The sequence below is a fragment of the Schistocerca serialis genome, chromosome 2 (assembly GCF_023864345.2).
Source record: "Schistocerca serialis cubense isolate TAMUIC-IGC-003099 chromosome 2, iqSchSeri2.2, whole genome shotgun sequence".
Classification (NCBI taxonomy): domain Eukaryota; kingdom Metazoa; phylum Arthropoda; class Insecta; order Orthoptera; family Acrididae; genus Schistocerca; species Schistocerca serialis.
Window position 1 is genome coordinate 1,130,529,066 of NC_064639.1, and position 27,960 is coordinate 1,130,557,025.

The window sequence follows — 27,960 nt, forward strand, 5'->3', positions numbered from 1 at the left end:
TAAACATAACCATAGACTCACAGAGAAACAAAACTGAACTATGCCAAAATTAGCATAAGGAGAACCATTCGTGAAGCTGTCAGTGAATTCAAAAGCAAAATTCTGTCCACCAACATGACAGAAAAGTCTAAGAAGTTTTGGACTTATGTTAAATTGGTAAATGGATTGAAAACATAAGCCATACATTGTAACAATAATGGCACTGAAATGAATAATGATGCAGAAACGGCCGAAATACTGGAAGTCTTTTTCTAGGACTGTTTCACAGAAAAAAGATCACATTGTAGTTCCTCCTTTAAATCATTGCATGAACAACAAAATGACATACATCGAGATAAGTGACCGTTGTTGTTGTTGTTGTTGTTGTTGTGGTGGTGGTCTTCAGTCCTGAGACTGGTTTGATGCAGCTCTCCATGCTACTCTATCCTGCGCAAGCTTCTTCATCTCCCAGTACCTACTGCAGCCTACATCCTTCTGAATCTGCTTAGTGTATTCATCTCTTGGTCTCCCTCTATGATTTTTACCCTCCACGCTGCCCTCCAATCCTAAATTGGTGATCCCTCGATGTCTCGGAACATGTCCTACCAACCGATCCCTTCTTCTAGTCAAGTTGTGCCACAAACTTCTCTTCTCTCCAATCCTATTCAATACCTCCTCATTAGTTTACGTGATCTACCCACCTTATCTTCAGCATTCTTCTGTAGCACCACATTTCAAAAGCTTCTATTCTTTTCTTGTCTAAACTATTTATTGTCCACGTTTCACTTCCATACATGGCTATATTCCGTACAAATACTTTCAGAAACGACTTCCTGACATTTAAATCTATACTCGATGTTAACAAATTTCTCTTCTTCAGAAACACTTTCCTTGCCATTGCCAGTCTACATTTTATATCCTCTCTACTTCGACAATCATCAGTTATTTTGCTCCCCAAATAGCAAAACTCCTTTACTACTTTAAGTGCCTCATTTCCTAATCTAATTCCCTCTGCATCACCTGACTTAATTCGACTACATTCCATTATCCTCGTTTTGCTTTTGTTGATGTTCATCTTATACCCTCCTTTCAAGACACTGTCCATTCCGTTCAACTGCTCTTCCAAGTCCTTTGCTGTCTCTGACAGAATTACAATGTCATCGGCGAACCTCAAAGTTTTTATTTCTTCTCCATGGATTTTAATACCTACTCCGAATTGTTCTTTCGTTTCCTTTACTGCTTGCTCAATATACAGATTGAATAACATCGGGGATAGGCTACAACCCTGTCTCACTCCCTTTCCAACCACTGCTTCCCTTTCATACCCCTCGACTCGTATGACTGCCATCTGCTTTCTGTACAAATTGTAAATAGCCTTTCGCTCCCTATATTTTACCCCTGCCACCTTCAGAATTTGAAAGAGAGTATTCCAATCAACATTGTCAAAAGCTTTCTGTAAGTCTACAAATGCTAGAAACGTAGGTTTGCCTTTCCTGAATCTTTCTTCTAAGGTAAGTCGTAGGGTCAGTATTGCCTCACGTGTTCCAACATTTCTACGGAATCCAAACTGATCATCCCCGAGGTCAGCTTCTACCAGTTTTTCCATTCGTCTGTAAAGAATTTGCGTTAGTATTTTGCAGCTGTGACTTATTAAATTGATAGTTCGGTAATTTTCACATCTGTCAACACCTGCTTTCTTTGGGATTGGAATTATTATATTCTTCTTGAAGTCTGTGGGTATTTCGCCTGTCTTATATATCTTGCTCACCAGGTGGTAGAGTTTTGTCTGGACTGGCTCTCCCAGGACTGTTAGTAGCTCTAAAGGAATGTTGTCTACTCCTGGGGCCTTGTTTCGACTCAGGTCTTTGAGTGCTCTGTCAAAGTCTTCACGCAGTATCATATCTCCCATTTCATCTTCATCTACATCCTCTTCCATTTCCATAATATTGTCCTCAAGTACATCGCCCTTGTATAGACCCTCTATATACTCCTTCCACCTTTCTGCTTTCCCTTCTTTGCTTAGAACTGGGTTTCCATCAAAGCTCTTGATATTCATGCAAGTGGTTCTCTTTTCTCCAAAGGTCTCTTTAATTTTCCTGTAGGCAGTATCTATCTTACCCCTCATGAGATAAGCCTCTAGATCCTTACATTTGTCCTCTAGCCATCCGTGCTTAGCCATTTTGCACTTCCTGTCGATCTCATTTTTGAGACGTTTGTATTCCTTTTTGCCTGCTTCATTTATTGCATTTTTATATTTTCTCCTTTCATCAATTAAATTCAATATTTCTTCTGTTACCCAAGGGTTTCTACTTGCCCTCGTCTTTTTACCTATTTCATCCTCTGCTGCCTTTACTATTGCATCCCTCAAAGCTACCCATTCTTCTTCTACTGTATTTCTTTCCCCCATTCCTGTCAATTGTTCCCTTATGCTCTTCCTGAAACTCTGTATAACTTCTGGTTTAGTCAGTTTATCCAGGTCCCATCTCCTTAAATTCTCACCTTTTGCAGTTTCTTCAGTTTTAATCTACAGCTCATAACCAATAGATTGTGGTCAGAGTCCACATCTGCCCCTGGAAATGTCTTACAATTTAAAATCTGGTTCCTAAATCTCTGTCTTACCATTATATAATCTATCTGATAGCTTTTAGTATCTCCAGGGTTCTTCCATGTATACAACCTTCTTTCATGATTCTTGAACCAAGTGTTAGCTATGATTAAGTTATGTTCTGCGCAAAATTCTACCAGGCGGCTTCCTCTTTCATTTCTTAGCCCCAATCCATATTCACCTACTATGTTTCCTTCTCTCCCTTTTCCTACTGTCGAATTCCAGTCACCCATGACTATTAAATTTTCGTCTCCCTTCACTACCTGAATAATTTCTTTTATCTCATCATACATTTCATCAATTTCTTTGTCATCTGCGGAGCTAGTTGGCATATAAACTTGTACTACTGTAGTAAGTAGTAAGTGACCATGTGATAGAAAAACAATTGAAATCCCTCAACAGAGGAAAGACCACTGAACCTGGTGAGATACCAATATAATTCTAAATAGAGTACGCGAAAAAACTTGCCACTCTTCTTGTGGCAGTACCTTAGGTCTCTGAAGGCCTGAAGCATTCCTAATTATTGGAAACAAGAACAGGTCATTCTCATTTTCAAGAAGGATCATCGAACGGATGCATAAACTGTAGGCCTATACCCCAGATGTCAGTCTGTTGTTGAATTTTGTAACATATTTACCCATGCATAGTATGATATTTGTGAGACTGGAAATCTCCTCTGCAGAAATCAACATTGATTTTAAAAACAATGCTCAGCTTGCTTTGTTCATCCAAGAGACACAGAAAGCAGTAGATGGTGTGTTCCTGGACTTCTGGAAGGCCTCTGATACAGTTCCGCACTGACATTTAATGAGCGAAATACCAGCAAATGGAATACCATACCAACCATGTGATTGGATTGAAGAGTTTTTAGCAAATGAACACAGCACATCATTCTGAGCAGAGAAAAACCTTCAGACTTAGAAATATCTTCGTGCATACTCCAAGGGAGTGTTATAGGACCTTTACTTTGAACAGTATATATAAATACCTATTACGTAATGTCTTACGTTTCATGAGGCTTTTCACAGATGCTGCAGTTATATACAGTGAAGTCACAGTGCTAGAAAATTGTAGCAAAATGCAATAACAGGATCAACAAGGAGTTGCAGCTGACCCTCAACATGAAAAAATGTAGGATATTGAATGTACATAGTCAGATAGATCCATTATTATGTGATTACACAATTGCAGAACAGTAACTGGAAGCAGTTGCTTACATAAAATAGCTAGGAGCATGTGCATGGAGCTATTTAAAGTGTGACTACCACATGGAGTTAATCGCAGTAAGGCAGATGCCAGACTCAGATTCATTGAAAGCATCTTCAGGAAATATAGTCCGTCAGGGAAGGAAGTAGCTTACAAAAGCCTCATTTGACCAATAATTGAATGCTGCTCAGCAGTCTGGGATCCATACCAGATATGACTGATAGGGGAAATAGACAAGATCCAAAGAAGAACAGCAAGTTTTGTTACGGGCTCATGCTCAGCCACCTCCATGGGCAGATGCTCCAAGAGAAGAGTTCTGCATCATGGTGTGCTTTACAGTTAAGAGATATGAGACAGTACATTACGAGAAGGGTCAGCCTATAAATTGTTTCCTCCTATGTATTTCTCATGAAAAAGTCATGAAGATGAAATTACAGAAATTCGAGCTCATGCAGAGGCTTACCGGCAATTGTTCTACTCACAAATCATTCGCAACTGAAACAAAGAAATGGGGGAAGTGACACTGGTATGCAGTGTGCCCTCTGCCACACTCTGTAAAGTGGCTTGCAGTGTATAGGTGTAGATGTAGACACACACAGAAACTAGTCACTGATCCTTTACATCATAAGTGACAGTGAAGGTTGTTCTTTTATAATGCAACCAGCCTCAATGTTAATGTTGTGTAACATAAATTCATTTGTGTTGCATTTCAAGCCACTAGTGCTTATTGTCTTAAGGAGTACATTATATTTAAAAAGTTTATATGGAGGCCATCCTTCGTTTATGTGAGCAATGATTCTTGTGTGTTGCTAAATACTTGTGATCACATATTCATCCTGTTGACTGCAAAAGTTGGTTCTCCTGGGAACTGGAGGGAGAACTGTTAATGACCTCTAATTAAGGATTAAGGGGACGGACTGAAAATAAATTATAATAAAACAATGTAAAGCCAACACATTGAGAAGAAAAATAGTTATAATGAATAGTGAACTTGTAGATACATTTTAATTTTTATGTTGAAGGCAGCTGCAAAAAAGTGTATGGAAAGCAATAAAAATAAACAGAAGCGCCAAAAGGGTCTGGAATACATTCCATAAAGTGAATAAGGCATTCAAAACAAAGCTTCAGATGTGTTTAAAAATGAAAGTGTGCAATAGTTGTGTATTGCCACTTGTAACTTATTGGAGTGAGTCATGGATTTTAAATGTGAAAGCTATTTAAAACCAAAGGTTTGTTCAGTGATTATATAGAGATGCATATTGGGAATTACTGGGAGAGAAAAGAAAATAAACAAATTGGTAGAGGAACAACCTGAATGGAAAATATACAGATGGACCAAGTACGGTATGTTCTTTGTTGAATTCCAAGTGGAGAGTAGTGACTGAGAATTTAAAAGTCTGTAGGGGGCCTATATTCAGTAGTTGATGCCACATTGCTGCAGATGATGGTCATCACAAGGGTCATTGGAAGCTTGAACTGTTTTGAACCCACATTCCAAACAAACATGTTAGTGTCTGCTTTCCCTTACCTTTTTCCAATATTGACTTGAGTTCTGAAAAAATTGTTCCTCTCTCTTCCATTTTTTGTGGCATTCATCACTTTTCTTGTTTCTCCAAAACAGAATTTTAGTTTTCTTTTGTCTTGTCTTTGTGATATGTGGGTGGTCATGTGATACATTCTTTGCTTGTTAACAGTGGCTTGAAATTTCAGTATTGGTTATCTTTTTCAAGTTATTAATTGCACATCCGTATGTCTCTATTTCTTCTGAAATATGATTATGTTATAACAGAAAAGTTAAATTTTTTTCCTTTGTTTTCTAGAGAGCTTTTTTTGAAGGCAAAAGTGAACAAAGTTTTTTTGTACCAGTAAAACTTAAGTTTATTTGTTCATACTTAAAGCAGTCGGAATATGTATGTGTATCTCTTGTTACAGTCACAGGATTTTATTTGTTGCATGTACATCTAATTTGTTTGCCCATTCAGAGTGAAGAAATATTTCTCGATATGTTTGAAGATGAATACAATGAAATGAAGAAACGCCCACTGAATGTAGAGTGGCTTATGATGGATTCCAACATTCTACTGCCACCAACAGGAACTCCTATGACAGGAATTGAATTTAGCAAACGGTTACCATGCGGAGAGGTAATGTCCTTATGTGTTAGAACATATTGGGTTAACTTGGTACCATATTAATCCTTGTGGGAGTATAAGTATTCTGTTGAAGTACTTGCACGGAATTTTGAGTGAAAGGAGAGGAGTCGCACCGTTTCAGAAGTTTCAGCCATTAAGTGTGTTGTGTGCCTAGATGACTGTTGGAAAACAGTAATGAAAAGTATGTGTTGATGTTTAATTGCCAGTTTGGCACACATTTCATGAATACTGATCATATGGATCCACGAAGTAATGTCACGCAGTAATAAAAAATTGCAAGAATACTTATACTTTGGTTAAAAGGTATGTGGGTACTGCACCAGTGTTTTTAGTTGTGATTATTCCTGTAATTATTAATAAGTTATTTTCTAATATCTTCCAAAACTGTTTACATTTGCTGTTAATGTAACTTCAGACTGCATGTTTCTGGCTGTCTTGTACTAAAAGCCTACTCCCCTCCCCCCTTTTCCATTTCCCTTCCACTCAACTATTCGTTGTTCAGTGTTTCTCTCTTACCAACAACTAGGTATAAGTGCAGTTAGGTTAATATTATGGTTGTCATTAGTAGATAAGTTCTGTGTGCCCCATACTCTTAAAACAATATCATTCTGCAATAGGAATAGCTGAGTTCAAGTTAAAATTTGATAATACTGATAATTGGATCCATGTAACTTCTATGTCTCTGTTCTGTTTGCATACTGTACTTCACAGTAAACCAAAGAAGAAACTAAATAATGTATTGATAACAGCAACACACACACGTTGTGCTATCTCATACATGATTTGACTGCCCAGCCTCAGCTGCATTGTACAGTTCATGCACTGTCATTGCATTTATATTATGCCCAGTATCAGAAGAGGAATCTTGCATTACAGGAAAGTCCAAGCATTCCACTATGATATGACTCAACTCAAAAAGAGTAACAGTGACTGAAATACAGTGCACCCAGAAGGGAAGGAGGAAATGAAGTGAAATTAAATTTCACAGGTTGTGGTGGTCTATGATTTTAGCTCAGTAATTACAAAACTAGGCTGAAATTTACAAAAACTTTGCTGCAACACTTCTCAGTATTACATTTCAGCTCTTCTGGCCTTGATGTATTCACTTATTTGTTTGTAAATGGTGTGACAAAGCCATTTGTATCCTCTCCTGAGATAAGCCTGCCAACAACTGCTGTAACTCTTCCTTGATACCTAGGATACTGACACTAGAATGGAGTTGACATCTGAGCTGATCGCACATATTCTCTTTCAGAAACAGATGTGGGGATCTTGGTGGACACAGGAGTCCTTCAGCATCACACAGATAGTCTGTTGACACACGTGTCATCTGTGGATGAGAATTGTCCTGTTGAAAGATGGCACCACAATACCGTTACTTGAGAGGTAACACACGAGGATGCTGAATGTTTGTGATGTACCATTGTGCCATCGGCGTTCCCTCGGTCACTACCAGCCATGGCCTGAAGTCATATTCTATGGCTCCCCACTCTAAGATGCCGGGATTAATGCTGCTGTGCTTTTCCAGAACATTTCTCCCAGGCTTCTGCCATACTAGCCAGTGATAGTCATCTAGGGTAGTGCATCTACATCTACACAGATACTCCACAAGCCACTGTATGGTGGGTGGCGGAGGGTACCCTGTACCACTACTAGTTATTTCCTTCCTTGTTGCACTCCTAAGTAAAGCAAGGGAAAAAGACAATCTATATCCCTCTGTATGAGCCCTAATTTCTTGTGTCTTATCTTCATGATTCATCTTTATGCACAAAGTATGTTAGTGGCAGTAGAATCATTTGGCAGTCAGCTTCAGATGCCGGTTCTCTGAATTTTCTCAGTAGCCTTTCTTGAAAAGAACATCGTCTTCCCTCCAGGTACTCCCAGTTGATGAACTCCCACAGCATCTCTGTAACACTTATGTGTTGTTTGAACCTAATGGTAACAAATCTAGGAGCCTGCCTCTGAATTGGTTCGATGTCTACCTTTAATCTGAGCTGGTATGGATCCCAAACAATTGAGCAGTACTGAAAAATATGTTGCACCAGCGTCCTGTATGCAGTCTTCTTTGCAGGTGAACCACTCTTTCCTCAAATTCTCCCAATAAGCCAGAGTCCACCATTTGCTTTCCCTACCGTAGTTCTCACATGCTTGTTCCAGCTCATATCGCTTTGCTGCATTACACCCAGATATTGAAACGACTTGTCTGTGCTACGCAGGTCACTAGTAATACTGTACCCAAACATTACAGATTTGATCTTCCCACTCATCCACATTAACTTACATTTTTCCGCATTTAGCACTGCCTGCCATTCTTCATACCAACCGGACATCTTGTCCAAGTCATCTTGTATCTTCCTACAGTCATTCAACTTCAACACCTTACCATACACCATGGTATCATCAGCAAACAACCGCATAATGCTGTCCACCTTGTCTGCCAAATGATTTATGTATATCAGGAAAAACAGTGGTCGTATCACACTTCCCTGGGGCACTCCTGTAGATACTCTTGTCTGTGATGAACACTCGCCATTGAGAACAACGTACTGGGTTCTATTATTTGAGGAGTCCTTGAGCCACTCGGATATCTGTAAACTTGTTCCATACTCATACCTTCATAACAGCCTGAAATGGGGCATCATGTCAAATGCTTTCTGGAAATCTAGAAATATGGAATATGCCTGTTGTCCTTCATCCATTGTTCGTAGCATATCATGTAAAAAAAGGGCAAGCTGAGTTTTGCGTGAGCGATACTCTCTAAACCACGTTGATTCATGGATATAAGCTTCTTAGTCTCAAGAAAGTTTATTATATTCGAACTGAGAATATGTTCAATTACTCCAAAGCAAACAGAAGTGTGGGATATTGGACTGTAATTTTGCAAGTCCGTTTTTTTTTGCCCGTCTTATATAGTTGAGTCACCTCCATTTTTTTCCAGTCGCCTGGTACTTTATGCTGGGCGAGAAATTTCACGATAAATGCAAGCTAGGCAAGGGGCCAATGCCTTACAGCACTCTTTGTAAAATCAAACTGGGATTCTGTCCGCACCTGGTGATTTATTTGCTTTCAAATCTTTCAGTTGTTTCTCTACACCAGGGATGCTTATTACTATGTCGTCTATATGAGACTTTGTCCAATGGTCAAATGACAGTATGTTTGTGTGATTCTCCTGTGTGTACAATTTGTTAAATGTGAAATTTAAAACGTCTGCTTTGGTTTTGCTGTCTTCAACTGTCTCACCACACTGGTCAATAAGGGACTGAATGGTAGCCTTAGATCCGCTTAGGGATTTTGGGTAAGACCAAAATTTTCTTGCATTCTCTGCCAGATCGTTTGCTAAGCTGTAGCGGTGTTAGTTGCTGTATGCTTTGCCCGTAGATATTTTCACGGATGCACGAATCTCTAGCAACCTTCGCTTGCTGTCATTTGTGCATTCCCTTTTGAGCTGAGTGTGTAACAGCCTCTGCTTCCTCAGCATCCTTTGAATTTTGTTATTAAACCTGGTGGGTCTTTTCCATCCTTTATCCGTGTATTAGGCATATCACTCTCCAGACCATGATTTACGATCTGTTTCAACTTTGTCCATAATTCCTCTATGTCCATCTTACCTTAAATAAGTGCTGCCAATTCACTGTCTAAGTGAGGTACTAGTAACTGCTTGTCTGCTCTGTCTAGCAGAAACTCTCTCCTAGCCTTCTTGACTAATTTGTAAACTTTTGTAATCATTTTTTTCTTCTTTAAGGCCAGCAGCATATGTCTGATAGTGACATGATTATTAGAGTAGATCCTCCAAATAGCTGCTTGTTATAAGTAATCTTGATTTACGACAAACTGTTTCGACTTTATCGCCATTTTCAAGTACGTCTAGATTGATGTGACGTCTATGTTATGTCACTAGTGGACTGTTTTATAATTGTCAGTGTTTTAATAAGATGGTAAATGACGTCAAGATGTCAAAAATAAAATTTTAATTACGACGTGACAGTAGTTTGACAGTTCCACTCTTACGATGCTATTGGTAAACATATAGCGAAGTAAGAGTGGAACTGTCAAACTGCCGTCACATCACAATTAACATTTTATTTTCAACATATTGATGTCATTTACCATCTTATTAAAACAGTGACAGTTATAAAACAGTCCACTAGTGAAGTAATATGGACGTCACATCAATCTAGGTGTACTTGAAAATGACAATAAAGCCAAAACAGTCTGTTGTAAATAAAGATTACTTATTATAAGCAGCTATTTGGTGCATCTCTCTAATAATTTCCTAATCATAGTTGCTATAATGACATCATGATTGCTAATCTCCATTTTTATACTGACATTACTGGTAAGGTCCAGCCTATTTGCAGCTACAAGATCTAAGATATTCGCATTGTGTGTGGGCTGCTGAGCTAGCTGTTCAAGACAGTTTCTCAGAAAACATGTTCCAAAGTATTTTGCGTGACTGTGTCTGTACCCCCTGCAATGAATCCATAGACATACCAGTCTATACTCGGTAGGTTAAAGTTGTCTCCAACTAGTATGGTATGATCTGGGTATTTACACGCTATTGACCATAGACTTTCTTTGAATGACTCTAGAACTGTCACGACAGAATCGGGTGGCCAGTAAAAACATCCAACAATTAATTGGTTTCACCATCTATTATGCACGACCAGATGGCATCACTGTCACACTCAACTTCGACCTCAATAGAGACAATAGTTTCGTCAACTGCAATTCATCACTGAACACAATGCAATGCCAATCAGCAGTCCAAGCTTGCCTGTCATAGTAACATTCCAAATGCAGCTGTTTGTCTAGCTGTGTTAACAGCAGCATACCCACAGATGGTAACTCCATAGTCCATTTGCTGCTGGACTCCAACAATTCTGCGGGATGACACTGAATGCGGTAGAGTGTCTATCATTTGCTCTTGGATGGAAGGCACAGACGTGAAGAAGTTACAAGGTAAATACACTTCTCACATTTGCGGACTGAATCATATCGTGTAACTTGCACAGTATTTCACCGATGCAACTGCTCAACATCATAAAGTGGTGGTAGCTATTGCTGTCATTGTTGCAAGGTGCAGCTGATGATGACTGTGCAGCAGCATTGAAATTTATCATGCTTGGAGAAGGCAACATGCGAGCCCAGGGGTCCGCTCATAGTAGGAGGAAAGCGGTGCTCCTGGTGCCCCCTGCTGGGAGTTGCAGAAAGGCCATCCGCGCATGCACTATGGGTGATGACTGTGCTGCCGGATGCTCCTGTAGTTAAAAGCTGACTTAAATCTTGGTAGTGCAATGATTTAATGGCAGCCAGTTCTGGATTCTAGGTGGCACTTAGTTGAATACCTGCATCCCTGTTGATAAGATTGTCCGCCGTACAGATGTGCATGGCCTCCTTAACAACACAGTCCCAGAAAGATGATGCTGGAGATAAAGTTTCAGTGTTTTCATAAAACATACGATGCCCTTGTCCAGGCAATGCTCCGCTACTGCAGATTTATCAGGTTGCCCCAGGTATGCATGATGATGGTGTTCGATGCAATGTTCGTGCATGGTTTGGCATGTCTGCCCAATATAAGATTTTCCACATTGACGTGGGATTTTATAAGTGCTACATTTCCTAAGGCCAAGGTTGTCTTTGACCAAGCACAATAAATTCCTCAATTTTGCTGGTGACTGAAAAAAAAACACACTTCATATGGTGCTTTTTGAGGATTATTTCTATTCTTGAAGACACGCTACCAAAATAGGGCAGGAACACTGTTGCAGTAGGTCCTCTGCACCTTCATTTACATCCCTGCTTCAAATTTTCTTAGAATGGAATGCATGACATATCTGCCTATTGGAATAGCCATTCTGTTGAAATACCGTTCTTAGGTGCTGTAGCTCACCAGGTCGACTGTCAGCATCTGAGTCCACATGTGCTCTATGCACCAAAGAGCATAATACACTACCAAATTGTGCAGGGTGAAGGCAACTTGTGGCTTGCAAATATAGTTCCATATAAGTTGATTTGTGGTAGATGCTGTTCCCAGTGTACCATGAGCATTTCTTCTAACTATGATGTCCAGGAATGGTAAAATGCCATTCTCTTCCACTTCCATTGTGAATTATATATTAGGATGGAGCGAGTTCAGATGCCGGAGAAACACAGGTAATGTCTGTATTCCGTGGGGGCCACCCCACAAAAGTATAGTCTACATACCGCCAGAAGCAGGAAGTGTCTTGAGGCGTCCTACGAAGTCCTCTGAAATCCAGGTATGGTGATCACGCTTGCCTATGAGAGGTCCCAACAGGTAGGAGCCACAGTGTTGCTCACTATTGGACGAACAGATCTCCCATTCTTATGTATCGTGGGTGGGCCATACAGTCTTGGGGCAACTGCAGCATGTTGGCGTGGGCTCTTAATCACTTTAGAAGGAATAGAACTCTTCTTGAGAAGATCTAATGTCATTCTCTGGTTTTGCCAATCTGATCCTCTCTAGGTAGGATTGTGAAGCAGCACCTACCATCATACTGTTGTATTCAACTTGTGTGAGGAGGACGGTGGCACTGCCCCATGTCAGCAGGTAAAATCAAGAGTTCTTTGTCCACTCACACGGAGACATCGTACTACGAAGTTGGGACCTCGCATAGGAAAGGGTGATCACCATATCCGGATTTCAGAGGAGTTCGTAGGATTCCTCAAGACATGTAAGATACAAGTGTCAGATATTTTGGTTAATTTTGACATTGTATCTTCATTTACAAAAGACCTCTGCAAGACTCATTAGAGCTTATCAGCATTATTTAAACATGTGCTTACATCAACTTATTTCTTATTCAATTACCATTATTTTGAACAATTTGATGGTGTCACCATGGGAAGTACTCTGTCTCCCATGGTGGCCAACTATGTTATGGAAGATTTTGCAGAAAAAGCTCTGCAGTCGGTAAGTCCCAGACCTTCCTGCTTCTGGCGGTATGTAGACTATATTTTTGTGGGGTGGCCCCCACGGAATAGAGACATTACCTGTGTTTCTCCGGCATCTGAACTCGCTCCATCCTAATATATAATTCACAATGGAAGTGGAAGAGGGTGGCATTTTACCATTCCTGGACATCATAGGTAGAAGAAATGCTCATGGTACACTGGGAACAGCATCTACCACAAATCAACTTATATGGAACTATATTTGCAAGCCACAAGTTGTCTTCACCCTGCACAATGTGGTAGTGTATTATGCTCTTTGGTGCATAGAGCACATGTGGTCTCAGATGCCGACAGTCGACCTGGTGAGCTACAGCACCTAAGAACGGTATTTCAACAGAATGGCTATTCCAATAGGCAGATATGTCATGCATTCCATTCTAAGAAAATTTGAAGCAGGGATGTACACTCCTGGAAATTGAAATAAGAACACCGTGAATTCATTGTCCCAGGAAGGGGAAACTTTATTGACACATTCCTGGGGTCAGATACATCACATGATCACACTGACAGAACCACAGGCACATAGACACAGGCAACAGAGCATGCACAATGTCGGCACTAGTACAGTGTATATCCACCTTTCGCAGCAATGCAGGCTGCTATTCTCCCATGGAGACGATCGTAGAGATGCTGGATGTAGTCCTGTGGAACGGCTTGCCATGCAATTTCCACCTGGCGCCTCAGTTGGACCAGCGTTCGTGCTGGACGTGCAGACCGCGTGAGACGACGCTTCATCCAGTCCCAAACATGCTCAATGGGGGACAGATCCGGAGATCTTGCTGGCTAGGGTAGTTGACTTACACCTTCTAGAGCACGTTGGGTGGCACGGGATACATGCGGACGTGCATCGTCCTGTTGGAACAGCAAGTTCCCTTGCCGGTCTAGGAATGGTAGAACGATGGGTTCGATGACGGTTTGGATGTACCGTGCACTATTCAGTGTCCCCTCGACGATCACCAGTGGTGTACGGCCAGTGTAGGAGATCGCTCCCCACACCATGATGCCGGGTGTTGGCCCTGTGTGCCTCGGTCGTATGCAGTCCTGATTGTGGCGCTCACCTGCACGGCGCCAAACACGCATACGACCATCATTGGCACCAAGGCAGAAGCGACTCTCATCGCTGAAGACGACACGTCTCCATTCGTCCCTCCATTCACGCCTGTCGCGACACCACTGGAGGCGGGCTGCACGATGTTGGGGCGTGAGCGGAAGACGGCCTAACGGTGTGCGGGACCGTAGCCCAGCTTCATGGAGACGGTTGCGAATGGTCCTCGCCGATACCCCAGGAGCAACAGTGTCCCTAATTTGCTGGGAAGTGGCGGTGCGGTCCCCTACGGCACTGCGTAGGATCCTACGGTCTTGGCGTGCATCCGTGCGTCGCTGCGGTCCGGTCCCAGGTCGACGGGCACGTGCACCTTCCGCCGACCACTGGCGACAACATCGATGTACTGTGGAGACCTCACGCCCCACGTGTTGAGCAATTCGGCGGTACGTCCACCCGGCCTCCCGCATGCCCACTATACGCCCTCGCTCAAAGTCCGTCAACTGCACATACGGTTCACGTCCACGCTGTCGCAGCATGCTACCAGTGTTAAAGACTGCGATGGAGCTCCGTATGCCACAGCAAACTGGCTGACACTGACGGCGGCGGTGCACAAATGCTGCGCAGCTAGCGCCATTCGACGGCCAACACCGCGGTTCCTGGTGTGTCCGCTGTGCTGTGCTTGTGATCATTGCTTGTACAGCCCTCTCGCAGTGTCCGGAGCAAGTATGGTGGGTCTGACACACCGGTGTCAATGTGTTCTTTTTTCCATTTCCAGGAGTGTAAATGAAGATGCAGAGGACCTACTGCAACAGTGTTCCTGCCCTATTTTGGTAGCATGTCTTCAAGAATAGAAATAATCCTCAAAAAGCACAATATGAAGTGTGTTTTTTGCTCACCAGCAAAATTGAGGAATTTATTGTGCTTGGTCAAAGACAACCTTGGCCTTAGGAAATGTAGCGCTTATAAAATCCCATGTCAATGTGGAAAATCTTATATTGGGCAGACATGCCAAACCGTGCACAAACATTGCATCGAACACCATCATCATACATACCTGGGGCAACCTGATAAATCTGCAGTAGCGGAGCATTGCCTGGACAAGGGCATCGTATGTTTTATGAAAACACTGAAACTTTATCTCCAGCGTCATCTTTCTGGGACTGTGTTGTTAAGGAGGCCATACATATCTGTACAGCGGACAATCTTATCAACAGGGATGCCAGTATTCAACTAAGCACCACCTAGAATACAGAACTGCCTGCCATTAAATCAAAACAGGGAAACAAGAACATTTGATTCATCATGTGATGGAATGCACTACCAAGATTTAAGTCAGCCTTTAACCACAGGAGCGTCCAGGAGCACAGTCATCGCCCATCGCGCACGTGTGGATGGCCTCTGGGCAACTCCCAGCAGGGGGCACCAGGAGCACTGCTTTCCTCCTCCTACGAGCGGCTTCCTGGGCTCGCTTGTTGCCTTCTACCAGCATGATAAATTTTGGTCCCTCATATTTCGGGCTTGCAGCCGGATCACGTTGACATCTTGGCACGATATTTCGGCTAACAAACATGCAGCCATCTTCAGGTGATTACGAGACTGAAGATTACTGGTGCGCGTCGTTCAATATATACCGAAAATTGGCGCGGCGGCGCCTGCGCAGTGGAGAAGGCTAATACCGCGCCCCCTATCTCTAATTTGGCGCGCTCTGCAGCAGAAGCGGGCCGCGCATGCGTAGTGATGTACCTACATTTGCGCTATCTGTCGTAAAGCGCCTTCGCGCAGCTGAGGCGCGGTAGTCGAAAGTATAAAATCAATTTTCGTCAGCCGTCGCACTAGATGGAGACCCATGTCTCTGTGAAGCGATTAAAGAAATTACAGGATCCCATGCTTTATCCATCTGAAAGCCGCCGTCTCGATTAATAAGATCTTTTGCCAATCGTATCTCCACAGACTCCTTGATAATGGATTCCCAAAAAGATCTAGTTGTCGCTAAAATTTTTGTTCCACAATAATCCGTGGAGTGTCCCGTTGAAATACAGTGTTCTGCTATGGCTGATTTGTTAGGCTGTAGTAGACGTGTGTGGCGCTCATGCTCCACGCATCTTTCCCGTACTGTGCGAGTAGTTTGGCCAATGTAGGATTTGCCACATTGACAAGGGATCTTATATATACCCGCCTTTCTCAGACCCAGATCGTCCTTCACAGAGCCAAGCAAAGCCGATATTTTCGTAGGTGGTCGGAAGATCACTTTAACACAATGCTTCCTTAAAATCCTTCCTTTTTTAGAGGAGAGGTTACCCACATACGGAAGAAACGCTCTGGACCTGACCACCTCTTTGTCTTCTTCTTGTTTCTCTTTACATTTCTTCTTTGTCACAGCTGTGCGGATTTGGCGTGTAGAATATCCATTCTCCCTGAAGAAGGATTGCAAATGTTCTAATTCTATAGGGAGGCTGTCCTTATCAGATACCACATGTGCCCGGTGCACCAGAGTACGCAGCAAACCCATGGTTTGTGCAGGGTGGTGGCAGCTTGTCACCTGCAAATACAGATCTGTGTGTGTGGGCTTCCGGTAGACGGAGTGCCCCAAAGATCCATCGGTTCTACGATTGAAACAAGAAGAAGAAGACAAAGAGGTGGTCAGGTCCAGGGCGTTTCTTCCGTATGTGGGTAACCTCTCCTCTAAAAAAGGAAGGATTTTAAGGAAGCATTGTGTTAAAGTGATCTTCCGACCACCTACGAAAATATCGGCTTTGCTTGGCTCTATGAAGGACGATCTGGGTCTGAGAAAGGCGGGTATATATAAGATCCCTTGTCAATGTGGCAAATCCTACATTGGCCAAACTACTCGCACAGTACGGGAAAGATGCGTGGAGCATGAGCGCCACACACGTCTACTACAGCCTAACAAATCAGCCATAGCAGAACACTGTATTTCGACGGGACACTCCATGGATTATTGTGGAACAAAAATTTTAGCGACAACTAGATCTTTTTGGGAATCCATTATCAAGGAGTCTGTGGAGATACGATTGGCAAAAGATCTTATTAATCGAGACTGCGGCTTTCAGATGGATAAAGCATGGGATCCTGTAATTTCTTTAATCGCTTCACAGAGACATGGGTATGCATCTAGTGCGACGGCTGACGAAAATTGATTTTATACTTTCGACTACCGCGCCTCAGCTGCGTGAAGGCGCTTTACGACAGATAGCGCAAATGTAGGTACACCACTACGCATGTGCGGCCCGCTTCTGGTGCAGAGCGCGCCAAATTAGATAGGGGGCGCGGTATTAGCCTTCTCCACTGCGCAGGCGTCGCCGCGCAAATTTTCTATATATATAGAACAACGCGCACCAGTAATCTTCAGTCTCGTACTCACCTGAAGATGGCTGCATGTTTGTTAGCCGAAATATCGTGCCAAGATGTCAACGTGATCCGGCTGCAAGCCCGAAATATGATGGACCAATCAATACGCCGGGAAAACTTCAAGATACACATGATAAATTTTGACGTCGCCTTGCGATTATCGTGAGTCGCGCTTTACAGCAATGACAGCAGCAGCTATCACTACCTGGTGATCTTGAGCACTTGCATCAATGAAATATTGTGCGCGTTACACAATATGATCTGGCTGCAAACCCAAGAAATATATTTGCATCAGATCCATCGGGAAAGCATGAAAAGTTATAGGTTACACTGTGCTTGACACACAGTTTCGCGATCCTCCCATGTGGTGGTCAGACATGGTCAGCTGGAACCTTGACAATCAGTATGCCTGCCCCCATGTTCCCAAGCAGTCTGACATCAGGCTACTGTTACATTCAAATCCCCCACAAATTTCGTCATTGCACTATTTGACCAGGAGTGCAAATGGTGACCCACAGTGAAGCCGCTTTCAAACTCTTATCTAATGCTGATACTTGTGGTATTGGCACTGTTCGTGTGGACTACACGTTGTGGCCACACGTCATGCATTTCACTGCAGAAGAAGAGAGTTTTAAAGTGCCTGCCAGCAAGCTAGCTCTTGTTAACCTTCCTGTCTCCAGAGCCTGCTGTCTTGCAATGAATGACACCACAGACACCACCAGAAGATTCCAGCTTTACTTGAACTCTGCATGCAATGTATCCCTCCACGCATTGTTTTAAGACTCACATCGATCTCCATCCGTGATCTCTGAAGACTCGCAGTGAAAATCGAAGGACCTAGCAGAACGCTGCTAATCTGAAACCAGATAGCAAGTGATTGTACACGGAAACCGCTGTGTAGTGATACACAGTATTGTAACAGACAGTGTGGAACAGTTACATACAAGGATATAAAAGTTATGTATAAATACATCAGTCTTGCAAATATTGTATATAAATACAATAAAAGTGTTAATGTTTTAACCCTTTATTACTCTTGAAGTGTCTGTGCCACCTTGTTCACTTTCAGTCACAACAGTAATGCTGTATCACAGGAGTACATGGCACCTCTGTGTCCTTCACAGTGATAAGTCAACAAAAGATACTGTTCATGCCTGTCATATACCCTGCCAAGCCTTGTAGCAACACCAATAATGAACATGACTAATGCACTCTGACGGCCTCTCTACCTGTCGAAGAAAACTGCAAGTCGAATTACGTATCTGCCGATGGTGCATATGTGTACAAAGTTATACTGGCATCCTTTTGGCAGGCAGTTTATTATATTTTTACATTACCAATCTGAACCTCTTTTTACGTTTGTAGAATTTGCAAAACGCAAGAGTTTCAGTTTCTTGAATTTTTCCCCTCAGTCTGAGAGAAAAACAAAAATCTCACAGCATAAGCAGACAATAATGCACCTTTGCTGTTATGGTAACATATATTGAGAGTGTTCTGTGGGGCTAAGATGATACTCTATCTGTATGGCTCCTGTATGAATTCCAGAAGAGTTTGAGATTTCTCCCATGAATTTTAGTTTTGAAGTGGTTCCTGATAAGATTTCTTGGATGATGGCTGTGTTCTTTCTATCAGCTCTTAAGCCTACTGGGCTCTTAAACAGCATTTGTCTGTCAGCAGAATCGTAAGCTTTTTTGAAATCCACAAATGTGACTGTTGTTCCGGCATCATCTGATGTGTGCCTGATCCTTGCCAACCTGTGGGTCCACTTTTGGCTCAAGTTGGTCCAGCAAAACTTCAGAAATAATTTTATAAGTTACTGGAATAAGTGAGATTTCTCTGTAATTGTTCAGAAGATTTCTCTGTAATTGTTCAGATCTGTTTCATATCCTTTCTTGTGAAGTGGGTGTGTCAAGGTGCTCTTTCACTCTTTTGGAATTACCTCTGTTTGTCAGGCTCCTGATTTTGTTCTAAAAATTTTTGGTGTTTTTGTTGTGGTCCAGTTTCCATAATCTGCAATGGTTGGATCTTCATCAGGTGCTTTATTGTTTTTCAGTGATTTGATTATTTTCACTATTTCTTCGTGTGAGAATGGATGGTATTTGGCATTTGGTGCTGATTTTGAAAATCACAGTTGTTCAGATAACTCTGAATTCAGGAGTGTACTGAAATATTTTCCTAGAATTCCACAATTATTTATTTTATTATTTTCCAAAAATCCATCAGGCTATTGGAAGCTTAGGCTTATAGGTTGGTAGCCAGCTAAATTTTCTCTGAAGTTCTTCTGATAGTTGCGGGTGGTGGTCTCAGTAAAGTCTTTTTTGATTACATTCAACGTCTTATTATCATAGTTGCATTTTTCTTGTTGAATAATTTTAGAGATGGTTTTCCATACCTCTACAAATTCTTGTCACTTTTCTGTTGTTTTATGTATATTGAAGTTTTCCATGCTTTAATCCTGTATTCAACAGCTTGATCACCTGTTATATTCCACTACTATATTTCCTCCTCCTTGGGGGTTTTATTGTTTGAATCATTTTCTACATGAGTTAAGACCAGTTTGTGAAATCTATCCCACAGATTTTTTCAGTGAGTTTCTTTTGTTGAGTGCTAGATATTTGTCATCAGTCTTAAACTCTAGGTTACTCTTTTCTGTTTTGTGTTGGACTGAGATTTTACTTCAATTTAGAGTAAATGGTGGTCTGACTAGAAGAAGCCTCTCCTGTTGTTTTTTATTAAATAGATATAAACAGTCTAACTGCTGCATTTATGGCATTTGATTTTGTTTTTCATTTTTGGATTATAAAATCTATGATGGTAATTCTTGTTTTTGTCTTCTCTGAGAGAGCATCTTCAGTGTTCATGCGGGTTGGGCTAAACTACAAAGAGGGCGAGTCAGTCAATTGCACCTCTACCTTAATCCTAAGTCCTTCTGGTAATTCAGAGTAAGTAATTAACAACTTTAACTAAGCTAAGGTAATCTCCACGAAAATAAATTACAAACCCAAGCACAGCATTTAGAAATTACAAACAGTACAAAAGTCCTTTATACGCGTACAAACCCATACCAATTAATATTGCTGCCACCCAATAAAAAACGATGTAAACCTTCACCTGATTTTGTCATTTAATAAACTAAATCTACAAAATCCATTCCAAAAATATACAACTTATGTTCTAACAATGGAAAATCCAGGATGGAATAATGACAGTATTATGAAAAGGATAGATTGCTACTCACCATATAGAGGAGATGTTGAGTCGCAGACAAAAAGATTGCTAGATGTGAGCTTTTGACCAAAAGGCCTTCTTCTAAAGTAGACTTATTTAATATTTCATGTATACAAGATACTACTGCTGTTGTAGTAGATCTCCCTTTTCTAAATCCATGTTGTAGGTTGTTTAACAGATTGTGTTTGGTGAAATATGATTCAACTTGATTTAGTATTACTCTCTCTAACAATTTTCCTAGTTCTGAGGTTAATGATATTGGCCTGTAGTTTTTAGTGTCAGTTTTTAATCCCTTTTTATGCACTGGTATAATTTCAGTAATTTTCAAAAGGTCAGGGAAAACACCATTACTGATGGAAGTATTTATCAAATGAGTCAGGGGTTTCACTAATTCATTCCTGCATTTCTTTAGCAGTTTAGGTGAAATGTCATCCCAGCCACAAGACATTTTTGGTCGAAGTGCTGATATGATTGCGAGGACGTCCCTCTCTGTAAAGCCGTGTACACAAAAGGACTGGCTAGATTTTCCAAGATTAAAATCTTGTGTCTTGACATGAACTTCACTTGTACCAACTGTACTGAACTTTAGTATAAATTTCTCACACACTTCTTTTGGATCATTTATTTCTTCACCAGTTTCTTTCAATGTTATGTTGCTGTGTTCACAGGAATTCTGTTTCCCACTTTCTTTATGCATTATTTTCCAGGCAGTTTTACTGATACAGCTAGAGTTCCTTATTTCAGAGGTATATTTCTGTGCTTTTAGGTTAGTCAAGGACTCTCTGTATGTTTTCTGAGCAGTTTATATTTTGTTGAGAAATATTGTAGTTTAGTATCTCTAAAAAGTATATAGCAATCTTTCATTTTCTCCCTCAGTTCAATAATTTCAGAAGGGAGATTCTCGGCTTTATGGTTTACAGCTTTATTTACTTTTTTAACTAAAAGACAGGTTTCATTTAAAGAAGGAATTTTGACCGAAAGCTGACATGTTTAACAGTCTTTTTGTTGTGCTTATTTGTGACTCAACGTCTCCTCTACATGGTGAGTAGCAATCTGTCCTTTTCATAATATTGTCAATAACTTACATTCTATACAATCTTCATTTATAGTTTTTCTTGGATCTATATTTATTAATTTAGATAACACAACATAAAGTGCATAAGAAACTTTGCAAAATAAAAAGTACATGAATGTAACGATGTGCTCAATTCTCTGGTGCCATCACAGAACACCAAATTATAATAAGTGCAGGACCCATGATATGGTAATGGATAATGACTGCTGCACTCCTAATGGCGTGGTAGTGAACTTTGAATATGGAAAATGTGGCATGAAAATCTGTGTTTTCAATTTGAAATACGTGATTTAGGTAACAATATTTTTCATGTATGCCTTGTGAGTGAGCCATAGAGTCCAGTAGTAAAATGTGTGTCTGGGCAAAAGAGTTTTGTGGCTTTGCAAAATAATATATTTGAGAAATCTTGACAAAATACTAAGATTAACTTCTCATAGCTGGGGTTGACAGTCATGTAAAAGTTTGTAAATAACTTCGTTGTTACCTTTTGACCATAAAATTATTATTTGTAAAATCTATAATTGCAGTTTCAATCATGTGGTTCGTATCAAGTGGAAATAAATGTGCCTTAGCACATATCAAAAATTAAAAATATCTGACATGATGTAAAACCTAGTTTCATTGCATTATGTTTGTGATTACATTTTCTTGTGTCCACTGTAATCTTTGAATTGCATTGTGAATATGTTGCTCATATGGATGTATGCAGAAATAAAGCATAATACGAGCAACATATTCAGAATGCAATTCAAAGATTACAGTTGGGTAGAATAAACAATTCTGTTTTGTTTTTGTTTTGTGTAAAACAGAGATTGGTTTTGTCACATAGTATTCTGTGGGCATTTGTTCCTGCCTACTAATCCATGTGTGAACCGCCAGATTTAAATGCCTCTGTGTCCTCCACCCTTTTGCATTTAGGGTGGAGATTTTAATGTGTTGCAGAGTGGCTGGCTTCTCCTTTTAAATGTTTAATCCTGAAAGCTAAATATTATTCAATTTTTTTGTAGTTGTTGTTACCATTAAAATAATTTCTTTTCTTTTAATGCTGTAATAATAACATTTGAGCAGATTCGTAACTGTGTTTCTGTAGCTTACAATAACTTTGGTTGTTTATTTTTTCAAAAGGCATTCGTATTTGCAGGTTGAACGGGCAAGGCGGGCAATAAGAGTGTTCTTCTTGGTCAGAGATCTGTCATTGACCCTTAGAGGGGAGCCTGAAACTCAGTTGCCTCTCACAAACCCACAGTCGTGTGTTCAAGTTGATGTTGTTCTAGATCTAAGTAAGTGCTGGTTAATGAAACTTGTTAAGTTTTTTGGCCAACGTGTAATATTTTATTTTAATATATTATTTTGCTAACAACTTCTATGTTCAAATAAACGATAAATCTGTTGTCCCTGTGTACTTTAGTGGCTTCCTTCCACCTCTGCTACTTCTCTCATCCTTCTCTCCCCTCCTCACTGTTTCCTGCCCTCTTCCTCCACTCCCCATGTACAGTCATCACCAACCCTCTTTTCTTTTATCCCTTAATTACTCTACACAGAAGTAAAGATTACATAAAGATAATGTTGATTACACAAGGGGACTCTTCACTGCTGTGTAATTGTGAATGTGGACTGCTCTTAATGCCTGTAGGATGTATGTATGATACAGCAACCAAAGTAAGAAGAGAGAGAATTATGTAATACAGAAATTGGTGTGTTTTCAAAGCATTATATGGCCTTTACACACTCATATATGCTGACAGGAACAAAGTGATACTGAAGCAGTGGCAGCTATATGTTCTTATTATTTCCTTTTGCCCTTCAATAAAATACCGAAAAAGGGAAATATTAATGATACACCAATTATAAACACGATCTCATATTGGTCAAGGAAGTGGAGGAAAATGCCTTGTACTTTACAGCCATCACAGCATTTGACTTAATCAATTTTCACTTAGAGGTGTTCTTGGACACTTTATGTGGAGTTCAGAAAAATAATTTTATGTCTCATGAGTACAGAACATGTTGTTGTTGTTGTGGTCTTCAGTCCTGAGACTGGTTTGATGCAGCTCTCCATGCTACTCTATCCTGTGCAAGCTTTTTCATCTCCCAGTACCTACTGCAACCTACATCCTTCTGAATCTGCTTAGTGTATTCATCTCTCGGTCTCCCTCTACGATTTTTACCCTCCACGCTGCCCTCCAATACTAAATTGGTGATCCCTTGATGCCTCAGAACATGTCCTACCAACCGATCCCTTCTTCTGGTCAAGTTGTGCCACAAACTTCTCTTCTCCCCAATCCTATTCAATACTTCCTCATTAGTTACGTGATCTACCCATCTAATCTTCAGCATTCTTCTGTAGCACCACATTTCGAAAGCTTCTATTCTCTTCTTGTCCAAACTATTTATCGTCCATGTTTCACTTCCATAGATGGCTACACTCCATACGAATACTTTCAGAAATGACTTCCTGACACTTAAATCAATACTGGATGTTAACAAACTTCTCTTCTTCAGAAACGCTTTCCTTGCCATCGCCAGCCTACATTTTATATCCTCTCTACTTCGACCATCATCAGTTATTTTGCTCCCCAAATAGCAAAACTCCTTTACTACTTTAAGTACCTCATTTCCTAATCTAATTCCCTCAGCATCACCCGACTTAATTAGACTACATTCCATTATCCTTGTTTTGCTTTTGTTGATGTTCATCTTATATCCTCCTTTCAAGACACTGTCCATTCCATTCAACTGCTCTTCCAAGTCCTTTGCTGTCTCTGACAGAATTACAATGTCATCGGCGAACCTCAAAGTTTTTATTTCTTCTCCATGAATTTTAATACCTACTCCGAATTTTTCTTTTGTTTCCTTTACTGCTTGCTCAATATACAGATTGAACAACATCGGGGAGAGGCTACAACCCTGTCTTACTCCCTTCCCAACCACTGCTTCCCTTTCATGTCCCTCGACTCTTATAACTGCCATCTGGTTTCTGTACAAATTGTAAATAGCCTTTCGCTCCCTGTATTTTACCCCTGCCACCTTTAGAATTTGAAAGAGAGTATTCCAGTCAACATTGTCAAAAGCTTTCTCTAAGTCTACAAATGCTAGAAACGTAGGTTTGCCTTTCCTTAATCTTTCTTCGAAGATTAGTCGTAAGGTCAGTATTGCCTCACGTGTTCCAACATTTCTATGGAATCCAAACTGATCTTCCCCGAGGTTGGCCTCTACTAGTTTTTCCATTCGTCTGTAAAGAATTCGTGTTAGTATTTTGCAGCTGTGACTTATTAAGCTGATAGTTCGGTAATTTTCACATCTGTCAACACCTGCTTTCTTTGGGATTGGGATTATTATATTCTTCTTGAAGTCTGAGGGTATTTCGCCTGTTTCATACATCTTGCTCACCAGATGGTAGAGGTTTGTCATGACTGGCTCTCCCACGGCCGTCAGTAGTTCCAATGGAATATTGTCTACTCCGGGGGCCTTGTTTCGACTCAGGTCTTTCAGTGCTCTGTCAAACTCTTCACGCAGTATCGTATCTCCCATTTCATCTTCATCTACATCCTCTTCCATTTCCATAATATTGTCCTCAAGTACATCGCCCTTGTATAGATCCTCTATATACTCCTTCCACCTTTCTGCTTTCCCTTCTTTGCTTAGAACTGGGTTTCCATCTGAGCTCTTGATATTCATACAAGTCGTTCTCTTATCTCCAAAGGTCTCTCTAATTTTCCTGTAGGCGGTATCTATCTTACCCCTAGTGAGATAGGCCGCTACATCCTTACATTTGTCCTCTAGCCATCCCTGCTTAGCCATTTTGCACTTCCTGTCGATCTCATTTTTGAGACGTTTGTATTCCTTTTTGCCTGTTTCACTTACTGCATTTTTATATTTCCTCCTTTCATCAATTAAATTCAATATTTCTTCTGTTACCCAAGGATTTCTACTAGCCCTCGTCTTTTTACCTACTTGATCCTCTGCTGCCTTCGCTACTTCATCCCTCAAAGCTACCCATTCTTCTTCTACTGTATTTATTTCCCCCATTCCTGTCAATTGCTCCCTTATGCTCTCCCTGAAACTCTGTACAACCTCTGGTTCTTTTAGTTTATCCAGGTCCCATCTCCTTAAATTCCCACCTTTTTGCAGCTTCTTCAGTTTTAATCTACAGGTCATAACCAATAGATTGTGGTCAGAGTCCACATCTGCCCCTGGAAATGTCTTACAATTTAAAACCTGGTTCCTAAATCTCTGTCTTACCATTATATAATCTATCTGATACCTTTTAGTATCTCCAGGGTTCTTCCATGTATACAACCTTCTTTCATGATTCTTAAACCAAGTGTTAGTTATGATTATGTTGTGCTCTGTGCAAAATTCTACCAGGCGGCTTCCTCTTTCATTTCTGTCCCCCAATCCATATTCACCTACTATGTTTCCTTCTCTCCCTTTTCCTACACTCGAATTCCAGTCACCCATGACTATTAAATTTTCGTCTCCCTTCACAATCTGAATAATTTCTTTTATTTCATCATACATTTCTTCAATTTCTTCGTCATCTGCAGAGCTAGTTGGCATATAAACTTGTACTACTGTAGTAGGTGTGGGCTTCGTATCTATCTTGGCCACAATAATGCGTTCACTATGCTGTTTGTAGTAGCTTACCCGTATTCCTATTTTCCTATTCATTATTAAACCTACTCCTGCATTACCCCTATTTGATTTTGTGTTTATAACCCTGTAGTCACCTGACCAGAAGTCTTGTTCCTCCTGCCACCGAACTTCACTAATTCCCACTATATCTAACTTCAACCTATCCATTTCCCTTTTTAAATTTTCTAACCTACCTGCCCGATTAAAGGATCTGACATTCCACACTCCGATCCGTAGAATGCCGGTTTTCTTTCTCCTGATAACGACATCCTCTTGAGTAGTCCCCGCCCGGAGATCCGAATGGGGGACTATTTTACCTCCGGAATATTTTACCCAAGAGGACGCCATCATCATGTAATCATACAGTAAAGCTGCATGCCCTCGGGAAAAATTACGGCTGTAGTTTCCCCTTGCTTTCAGCCGTTCGCAGTACCAGCACAGCAAGGCCGTTTTGGTTATTGTTACAAGGCCAGATCAGTCAATCATCCAGACTGTTGCCCTTGCAACTACTGAAAAGGCTGCTGCCCCTCTTCAGGAACCACACGTTTGTCTGGCCTCTCAACAGATACCCCTCCGTTGTGGTTGCACCTACGGTACGGCTATCTGTATCGCTGAGGCACGCAAGCCTCCCCACCAACGGCAAGGTCCATGGTTCATGGGGGGGTACAGAACATAAGGGGTTACAAACACACACTTTAATGGTATCATATCCTTTTCTTGCCTCAGATCACTGCATGTGCAACGGTAGCAGTAGTTGTTCAAATATATTAATAACCATGTCAGAGGCTATAGGCTATACAGATAGACAATATCCCCCCCCCCAAAGTCCTGAAGTGAGGTTAATGTTTTATTTTTTCCCGTAGCCACTGTGAATCAGTCATCGATCTGAATGTCTCTTACTAGGCAATATAACCCAGGTTTTGAATAACCCAACCATATCAGTTGCTAGGATAGACTCATTTCTGGCTGTGTTCTGAGATGTGGAATACTGTGTTCTAATCGTCCCATTCCTCAAAATAAAAGACATGAAAAGGGGCGATTGATAATCTATTGACCTCCAAACCTGAGCAACTTTCTGTTCTGCCTGCCAGCCTGCCTGCCTGCCTTCCTGCCTGCCTGCCTGTCTGTCTGTCTGTTTGTTTGTTGAGCTCTTTTGCACATCAGGTGTTATTCTCTTGTGCACATTCCAGGTAGAATGTACTCACCCATAATTTCTTACTACAGTTTAGTCCCTTTCCCCAAAGTCTTGCTCTTTATATTCTACTCCTCTCGACTGTCACACACAGGTAATATTACTGTGTGGAGAGGGAGTGTATTGACTCTTAATTGAGACACACAGCGTAACATATTTTTATGAAGAAAGCTTTTTCTTATGTTTCTGGAAGTTTTCTGTAAGTTTATTAAATGTTAAGACTGGATTTTAGTTCCACTGTGTGAATTGTGTATGGATCACATTTTGTGGTCAGCTAAACTAATTGGCAATTTCTGACTGCTTGTCTGCTGCACACAATCTTTTCTATATGTCGTGTAGAAACGTGAATAAATTTGTTAGTCTGAGTAGTCGCTGTTGAGATCCATAACTGTTTAAACAGCAAGTTCATTTAATATTCTTAGCTATTTTTCACGTCTTTTATCAATGGCTTGTGAATGTTTGCCACTTCTATATGGATTTGAGCTCCATAAAATGATTTCA

At 40.9% G+C, this 27,960-nt stretch overlaps 1 protein-coding gene across 4 annotated transcripts in view; it reads left to right on the forward strand.

The window, feature by feature from the left end:
• Positions 1-27,960, forward strand: part of LOC126458591 (protein CLEC16A homolog) — a 243,512-nt gene that overhangs the window by 108,876 nt on the left and 106,676 nt on the right. For all 4 annotated transcript variants that reach the window (XR_007585664.1, XM_050095734.1, XM_050095735.1 and 1 more), the window contains exons 13-14: positions 5,773-5,934; positions 22,774-22,912. Coding sequence is in view for 3 of the 4 variants with exons in the window: in XM_050095734.1 (XP_049951691.1) it covers positions 5,773-5,934; positions 22,774-22,912 (301 nt within the window). In the remaining variant the exon portion in view is untranslated. The remainder of the gene's footprint in view (positions 1-5,772; positions 5,935-22,773; positions 22,913-27,960) is intronic.